The following is a 9215-nucleotide window of genomic DNA, read 5'->3' as shown; positions in this document are numbered from 1 at the left end:
CCATGTGGGCAGATGGATGCCAATCATTTGCCCACACAGAGCTCACCTGGGCAACCCATGTTTGTCCTCCGAGGAGACTGAGGACAAAATAAGACGGGCCCTTGGTGGGTGTCGTATATAGGGCCCATGAGTCGGCCCTTGATTAACCCACATGGAAATGTTGGCTGGGTTATCGAAAAATAATGTTCATACTAGAATGCCCCTTCAGCCAATCAGAATTGCATATTCAACCAAGCTATGGTATAATATTGATGACATTATTTGAAGAATAAGGATTAGAAAAAAGAGAGAATAATAATAATAATTGAATAATAGAATAAATAATAGAATAATAAAACAAATTATATATATTTTATAATAAATAAAAGATCAATTGCTATTCCTCAGGGACTGAAAATCAGGGAGAGAAAAGGCTGAGCTAGCAGATCTTACATAATAATTGTGACACATATTAACAAAACCAGCTCGGGACCAGCCGTACAATGTTGCAGCCCAGGCACAAGTCCTGATCCACCATTTTGGGAAGTGTTGCTTGTGATGGTTCAAACTGACTCACCGAAGCCCTTCATAGCCTTCCTCAGGACCTCCACATCCCTCAGTGAGTCTGCTCCCGGAAAGTCCTTGATTGTTCCACGGAATCCCCTCTGAAAGAACAATGAGGGAATTTCTGAAACGTTACCAAGTTGTTTTATCATGAAGGATTCCAGTCAGTTTCAGTTGACATTAAAATTACTATTAAACATCCTTAGGGGACTGAGATTAATAGAAACTTGATACTTACTATAGAAAGTCCATACATTTTATTCAAGGGACAAAGTAAGCTGTTTAAGCCCACTCTAGAAACACAGAGGATGTGTGCCGCAAGTCTTACAATGGCTTATAACTTCCTCTCTGGTCTACTTCCCCGGATAACCACTAATGAATAAAACAACTGGATCTATTTCTGCTCAGTATTTAGTGGTCACGATAGAAAGGAGACTAGACCTGACGACAAGTCGTCATCTATTAGGACGCAACCCTAGGTAAATCCTTTATACAAGAGTCAAAGATATACAGAGCACAATAAACTCAATCCAGGTTGGACATATTATTTCCATTAAGTACTTTGCACCATAAATTCCATGACTTGCAAATTAGAAATATTTTTCTTTAAATATTTGGTTTTAACACAGAGTATTGTTCACTCCTCATATCTATGGCTCTGCTTTCCAGCGTTTCTTACCTTGATGGCAGGAGCTGCAGGCATGGCTCCTCCACCATAGCCGGGCATGGACGGGTTGGGTGATGGTGCGCGTGGGTACCCTGGCATGGAAGGGTTAGGTGCCGGTCCTCCTCCGTATCCAGGCATGGACGGGTTGGGTGACGGTGCCCGTGGGTAGCCAGGCATAGGCTGGCCGGGCTGGCCAGGGTAACCCATCCCTGGGCCCTGGGGCTGGGGCATCTGCCCTCCTGGCTGCGGGTACAGGCCATAGGGCTGTTGGTTAGGGGAGGGGGCACCGTACCCCCCAGGTTGGGGGGCGGCGGGGTACCCACCAGGGGCTTGGTTGAACGGGTTTGGGGTAAACCCCATGGTTGATGTGATCTGGTTGGCCTGTGATTGGGAGGAAAGATTGGCATCCCATAAAATGTGCACAGAACCTTGATTAGTGGCATTCATTAATTAGCAAGCAAGCTAGATTGTAAAATAGATGGCAATTATCAGATTAGTTTATTTGCTAACAGACAGAAAAGACAATGAGTCTATAGAACATGGTTGGAATTACAACAGTGAAAGAAAAATAAATTGCAGCAGATTAACAGGTCTTTGAAGCACTAGCTGAGTTACGTTAATTATGTGCCACATTCTTTCGACATGCGAGAGAATTGAAAGGACAGTTAACAAGAAAGCTACAACAACATTGATGGATTACAAAAAAGCTAATTTAGAAAAGTCTTACCGTTACATAATCTGAAGAAATTTCCAAAATTGGAAGTGCAATTCATGCTAACTGGAATATTTAACGCAATCGCTCTGAATTCTGTGAACTTCATACCGTTTTGGTTGTATAATCATGATTGTTAATGGAATGTAGGAGTCATGACAGACGTACCATGTTTGACAGATTGCTGGCGTTGAATGCAGGGTTGGACAGATTATCCAGACCAATGGTAGGGAAGCCAGCACCCCCCCAGCTGCCTGCAACAGATAACACGGCAGACGTTACTGAAATGTATGAGTAATGACTTAACTTACTTACTTTTCTTAATCCTCTTTGTTTCTGGAGGAATATAGGGCCTGTACTAAAGTTTTCCAATGTCAAGATGTGACTTATTTAATTACTGAGTAAAGTCACAGTTAGATAAAAGAGTGTGCAACTTTTCTTTATTTTTTAGGATATATTTATGACTTACTTGCATCTTGCCATACTGTTACCAAAAGATATGACACTGATAATTTCTATATAACATCGAAAAATGCTACAACTCCACAGTGATGTTTCAACAACTAGCTAATTCTTGTCTGAGAGCAGAAAGTCACAGAAACGGAGCAGTGTTAGATTGACATTGGAATGTCCCATCAGAACTGGCACTGCACTGTTCACACTTACCTACTAGTCAGTGGATATAGAGTATAGTGGTCCAAGCACACAGAATGAGAGGATTGTGTCAAACACAAGCTGGTCTGTGAGCACTTAAATCTAAGCCTCATGATCTCTGTCCACAAGACGCAGGGTGTGAGTCAGTATCTGAGATCGGCAAGTGTCCATCAGTATCCTTCATCCATATTCTGCTCCCCATGTTTCTGTCCTTTGTCTGTCACTTTGTCTCTGTTTTCGATCCATCTCTGTGTGTGTTTGTGTGTTTGTTTTTTTTTTTTTGTGTGTGTGTGTGTGTGTGTGTGTGTGTGTGTGTGTGTGTGTGTGTGTGTGTGTCGGTCTGTATGTCTGTCTGTATCTGTCTCTCTGATAAACCAAACCTCAAGCCTTGTCTATGTCTTCAAAACAAACCACACAAACATACCAACTATAACACAGCAACACAAACACCCAGTAAGCATCTTGACATATCATATCATAAATACCTTGCACCTGTAAGACCTGCTGGATGCGCAACACCGGTACAGGTACATGTGTTGTGTTTAATAGCTAAAGAAGAATTACCTGCTGGAGGCATGTTTGGGTAACCTCCAGCCTGTGGAGGGTAGCCACCAGCCTGAGGGGGGTACCCTCCTGCCTGAGGGGGGTAGCCCCCTGCCTGGGGAGGGTAGCCCCCTGCCTGAGGTGGGTAGCCCCCTGCCTGGGGTGGATATCCACCAGCTTGTGGGGGGTAGCCACCGGCTTGTGGGGGGTAGCCGCTGCCTTGAGTGGGATATCCAGGGTAGCTCATGGTTTTTGATTTAAACCTGAAAGAAGAAAAAAACACAATAAAAGACATGCCCATGTTAATGTACTGTGCATTTTGTGTAACAATGGAACAAGGGTTCTGTTTGTTAAAATTCTAATATCACTTATGACACTTTATGTTGACTAATCCTTAGAAACCATAGAGCTGAGAACACGCCCATATGTACACAAACCCCTCCCCTCCAAAGAATTAAGATCAGGAGGAGACACAAGGTCGAATTTTTCAGAATGACCAAAGGCATGTGGAATTTGGGTTCCCTGAGCTTACAGAAAAAAGGGCTGGGTCAATTTTCAGTTTCCAAGACTTTTCCTTAAAAATAGGTCTATGTTCTTTGGAATAAGGTTTTAGACATACATTTGACTTTTCTAAAATGCTAAATCAGTTGTAATTGATATTTATGATGCCCTTACTGAAACTATAACCTTCATTCTATACATGGCAGAGGTAAATTCTCGGTGACATTTTAAACCATACTTTATCAGCTAAATATTAAATTCCAATGACTCAGTGGGAGAACAAACTCAATAGCTGTTGTTTCTTCTGATTGTGGTAGTGGTAGATTGATACCCAAAGTATATTTCTCTGTGAAAAGCCCATATTCTCATCTTATAATATGCCTACTTGTGCCATAGTTCCATGGACTTAGTAGTCATAATCAGGGAAGTAGTCATAATATTTTGCATTTTAGTAACAGTGGAAACATGGCTGACGTTTCTGTATTAGTTGTGCCAGCCTATGAAAGAATCTGTAGCCTAGATAATAATCATCACCATTGAACTATATTTTATAGAACTAGCCCATAACTATAGTTTATTGAACAGATATAGCCCATTGGAGACAATTTGGCTGGTACATTCTTGGTACACTCAATATGGTTGACATGGTAGCCATTGTAAACACTGTTCTAGTATGTGTAGAACTCAGAGGGGAATTCCTAGAAATTATTGATGGAGTTCAGTTAAACCACAAATATAACAACACCACAGTCCAAACAGCCGAGGCTCTCAGTAAATATACTGTAGGAAAACAGCAAAAACATAAAGCTCTCTCAATGACAACTTTACACCATGATGCCCATTTTTAAAAATCTTTTCACTAGTTTTTTTTTGTCTTTTTAATGATCCAATCATCTGCTGCCATATTCCAATTTGTTATATTGACTGGGATTCTCTGTGTTTTATTTGTACACTGTATATCTTGAATCCTTAACGATTTCAGGTTCTTCTGATGAATGTATATGTTTCTTTGTAGTTTTTTTTTGTTAAACTTGCTTGCCAAATGAATTTACCATTCAAGTTTTACTGGCCTAGTTAACCCAACAATGCATAAATAAAACATTCAATTTTAAAAACTGGCACAGTGGTTTTGGCACAGTGAAAAACAAAAACTGGCAAAAAAACTGACAGGTTAATGAAGTATGGCACCTTCCACCAGATAGCATTAGGTTGTGTATAAAACGTCTGAACTAAAAACACTTACTTAAAAATAACCTGTAATTGATTCCACAAATCTGAACATTTCAGACAACTGACAACTTTCTTTTGAAGCCTATTGTAAATCTTTGACAACAACCAAAATCAGAACATGTGAGAATTTCCCCGTGATGTCGAACAAATAAGCCTATCATGAGACAATTACATATAGGCCCACATGCTTTATAACATACACTTTACATCAAATAAAGAAACCTATATATCCTATATGCAGTTTTGTGAACATAATCAACACTGACTGAATAAATACAGCAGCAGACTACAGTACGTATGGCCGCCAGTGACAAGGTGGTCCCCAGGGATTAGCTGTGCTGACCGAATGACATGTCATATGATATGTCTCACAATCTCCGTTGTAGATGGTAGGCTATATAGTCCTGTAGAAAGACACAGTATCGTCGCACTTATTCTAATTTATAACTAGGCTTGTACCATAATCAAATACACTCCTAGCCACTAAATGTGGACGTTAAATGGGCTGCGTTTGGCGAATCGTACATTTCAGTTGGACTAAAGCTAATTTGCCTTCAAGCACAGGCCTAGCTGTCAGAAGAAAAGGCAATTTACATAAATCCCGACTTGAAGACCATCGGCGATCGGAAATGAATCCCACTCAGCATAAATGTAATCATATTTGATGTTTTGTGGAATGAGGCATTTACTCTTGCGTATATTGCGTTAGTATTACAAAGAAGCTATGCAAATGGTGAAAAGAACATTTCAGAGGATAGGCCTACATTGTATCAAAGCGATGCGTCAAAAAATAACTCTACAAACATGTATCGTAAATGAACCTAAATATCGCAATATTTAGTCTGGTTCAGGCTCTAATGTAACAGATTATATACTTAGTTTGTTAGTTTTGTCACTTACTTCTGGTCCGCTAAACGTCTCTTCCTGGAGCTTTACAAGCGCACGTCGTGTGTAGGCTGTGTTTTTAAGAATGTGGGTGGGACTCATACTTTCCATCATCCACATGAACACACCGAAGCGCTATTGCACAGATCAAACGCATGACAGTGACATGATAGAATGACTCATGTTGTTAGGAAAAAGTGACACACCGATAGTTGACTGACTGAATTCATCTAATAATCCCTGAGCGGGAATATGGAGGCAAAAATTGGACATATAATGTTTTTTGCAAAACAAAATGAAACGTCCCTGACAAAACAAAATACCACGGCAACTGCTATTAAATAGTGAGTATGGGGATTCCAGTACAGGGAAACATTTGGATTCCAGTCAGGATTTCAGTCATGCCGTATTTTATAGTGATTCTTTTTTTTTTGTGGAGGGGCAAATGTGTCCTCATGTTTTCTTACAAAGTTTCGCCGACTCTTTGATAATGACATTTTATCCAAAATCCACTCCTAATTACAGTTACATTATGGATGATTTTGCCACTGCGCGCTTTTGTGCCAAAACGCTTTTGAGCCTACATAGTCAGAAATAATGTCCAGAAATCACCTACATTTAGGTAGGTTTATTTGCAAAACTTCCATAGTTTAGAACTTTATAACAAGTCAATTATAATATTTACGGACCAACAATTCCCCATTAGTTTGCGAAATACATAATCCAAAACCTGTGACAGTTGAATAGTGGAAGGATCTGTAAGCGAAGACCCACAGCTCCACCAGTGGTTAGAATCAGCTATTCCTCAATGTCTCCAGATGGGGGCAGGATAGTCTATCTATGTACAGGCAATAATCCCGTTATTGAAGGTTTATGGAGGAATGGGTTTTGTACACATACATAAAAGACTGTAATAAGGTAGGCATAGCAACAACTCAGAGTCCTATATTTGCGTTGGCTATTATGAATATGAAATTGTAAATATGTGCTTATTACAGAGGTTATTAAGTAAACTAGGTAACGACATATTTCCCCATTGTGTTATCTTGGTGATGCCACTAGAGGGAGCACAACAGTGGATATGAGGAGTTTGACTGAGTGGGATTAATGGACATCACCATGATGATATAGGTTAGGTCTATGAATAAAGCAAAATGAGAATAGCAAAACGAGCAGAATAGTGTATGGTTTTATTTGTTTTAATTAAACATGTTTAGGATGCCCCTCTCTAACGCCATGGCAGGCTTCGTCATGAGGAGCAAGTTGTTGGCAGGAACCTGAGAATGTGACCTCTGTCTATTGCTGAATAAACAAAAACATTTGTTTTCCCCCCTTCTCCTTAGGATGCAATTTAACATGATCGGGGCGACACAGGAAGTAGCATACAGTCTTTACAGCCTCGGAAGCACTGGAATAGTCCCAAGCTAAGAATCAAAATACACCTCAAGTTTTGCAGAAATTTGAACATGTTTCTATGTACTTTTTGACCAGGTGTGCTGCAGAGTGACCAGGTGTGCCTCACGCCTGAGGTAATCCAGGTAGCCTTGGTGATTGAATAAGTGTAGTTGTCGAAATGCTTTTTTCATGTTGTGTAGCCTATAATTTAGAAAATACATCGTCATATAAAGTTGCTCTTAGGTCTACTTGTGTAATAATAATACAATCAGAACAAACTAATTGTCGAAGTGAATATTCATTAAACTAATGAAGTTTCTTTTTTTTAAATAGACTGCAAATTATTACTAATAAGGACCCAGATAACCAATCATCTAACAGAGCAGTAAATAAGTATTCACATAAATGAAAAGCCCAACCTTCATTCGCCTTCGTACTATATGACGCATCCCATTGACTACGGCATATCCAATGAGCCTCTCTCTGCCCCACTGCAAATAAAGGGAGATAACGGGCCATGGGGAAAAACTTTTTATACTGACATGTTAGAGCAATGACTTTTGTGTAACAGTAAACCTGGGACTAGGCTCCCAGCGCGAGGAGGATAGGGTCCCATACGTGAAGCAAAAGGAACCATTGCCAAAGCCGGGTGGGGAAAGTAAAAAGAGAACGGACAAAACCGGTGACTTGGAGCAAGATTCCCGAAGTTGAGAGCAATCCAAAAACATCGGTGGAAGAGCCAGTTCATCCATCTGAAAGATGAGCTTGCTGTCTGCCATAGACACGAGTGCCTCCGTGTACCAGCCTGCACAACTTCTCAACTGGGTCTATCTCTCTCTACAAGACACCCACCAGACCAGCGCTTTTGACGCCTTTAGACCCGAACCCAACTCGTCCCACCCGGACCTCAACTACAGCAAGACTCCCACGGCGGACCTGAGCTCATCCCTGAACTCCAACTATCTCAACAACTTCTTTCAGCTGCAGCGGAATGAGGTGAGAGACGCCTCATTTAATCTGTCTCAATTCACTCCATAATGGAATTGAAGATCAGCTTTATATGCGTAAAAACGAATATAAAGTTGAGAGCAATCTTGTCGTCCATTATGTTCCATGTCGAGCACAGATTTGCAAATGTTTGAGCGTGTACAACATGGACTATTCTGGTAGCCTACATACCGCCATGATATTTCGTATAGACGGGATAAACTTCTCTGTGAATGAGGTAGAGTCGGATAGAAGACTTTGCCAAGCAGAACTGATTTTACGGTCTGTACGAAATAGACCTGTCATCATAGCACAAATCACACAATTGAGCCCAGCATGTTGCAAATCAACTGTTGGTGGAATTATCTGAAATAAATGTGAGAGAAACAATGTCATTTATTTTAGTAGGCCTATTGTGTTATTGTGAATGTATCATTCACAGTCAATGAATTCATGCGTTAAAATAAAGTAAACAAATAGGCCTAATGCTTTGGAGTTGTAGGCCTATGGCAAGGGAAGTTGCCAAACGCGCTAAAGCGACGATGTTGTTTCTGTTGCAACAGTATCTCTGTCATTCTAATTGAAGATGGTGCTGAGTATGCCTTTTTGCAGAGATTGTCAATTGTTTCGACTGCGGGTCTAGTTCAGAGAGCAGGCCAGCTAGACCAGAGCGTGCCACACGTACTGCAAGAGCGTGACGCGTCTGTGGAGTCTGTGGTCTGCATATTGATGAGCTGGAGGTCTCTGGGTTAAACTTTTAGTGTAGTGGGGTGGGATGGAGTGAAATTGTTTCTCTGAATTCTTACAAGAAATATGAAAATGTGTTTGGGTATACAGTTGTATGTGTAACCTGTTATTTCTTAAAGCCTGTAGGACAAAGTTGAAGTTAAAAGTTAAAAAGTTAAAGGTGACACACACACACACACACACACACACACACACACACACAGACTGTTTTTCTATCCATCCATGAGTGGAATGTAGCCTAGTGATATACAGTATAGATAGCTCCATAAGTGACCCTGGTGTTGAAATTCAGTTGGTCACTGCACTGTACAGCAAGGTACTATACTCTATAGATTGGACGATGTGTTGCTT

General features: G+C 40.6%; 2 protein-coding genes across 3 annotated transcripts in view; one reads left to right on the top strand and one right to left on the bottom strand.

Moving 5' to 3' along the window:
* anxa11a (annexin A11a) overlaps positions 1 to 5810 on the bottom strand; it is a 12240-nt gene extending 6430 nt beyond the window's left edge. The window contains exons 1-5 of one of the 2 annotated variants that reach the window (XM_083695803.1): positions 5751 to 5810; positions 3141 to 3382; positions 2091 to 2176; positions 1223 to 1591; positions 557 to 644 (exon numbers count right to left, since the gene is read on the bottom strand). In XM_083695803.1, the coding sequence (XP_083551929.1) occupies positions 557 to 644; positions 1223 to 1591; positions 2091 to 2176; positions 3141 to 3366 (769 nt within the window). In that variant the 5' untranslated portion in view covers positions 3367 to 3382; positions 5751 to 5810. The remainder of the gene's footprint in view (positions 1 to 556; positions 645 to 1222; positions 1592 to 2090; positions 2177 to 3140; positions 3383 to 5750) is intronic. The other variant, XM_083695804.1, reaches the window with a different exon arrangement.
* Positions 5811 to 7889: 2079 nt separating this feature from the next.
* The window catches only part of zcchc24 (zinc finger, CCHC domain containing 24), a gene marked incomplete at both ends in the record, with an annotated part of 48837 nt that continues 47511 nt past the window's right edge, over positions 7890 to 9215 (top strand). Inside the window, one exon of the mRNA XM_083694494.1 lies at positions 7890 to 8126. Coding sequence (XP_083550620.1) covers positions 7890 to 8126 — 237 coding nt within the window. The remainder of the gene's footprint in view (positions 8127 to 9215) is intronic.

The sequence above is a fragment of the Argentina silus genome (genome assembly GCF_951799395.1).
Source record: "Argentina silus genome assembly, chromosome: X".
In the NCBI taxonomy this organism is placed as follows: Eukaryota; Metazoa; Chordata; class Actinopteri; order Argentiniformes; family Argentinidae; genus Argentina; species Argentina silus.
The sequence above is the reverse complement of the archived record's forward strand: the minus strand, read 5'-3'. Positions and strand labels throughout refer to the sequence as shown.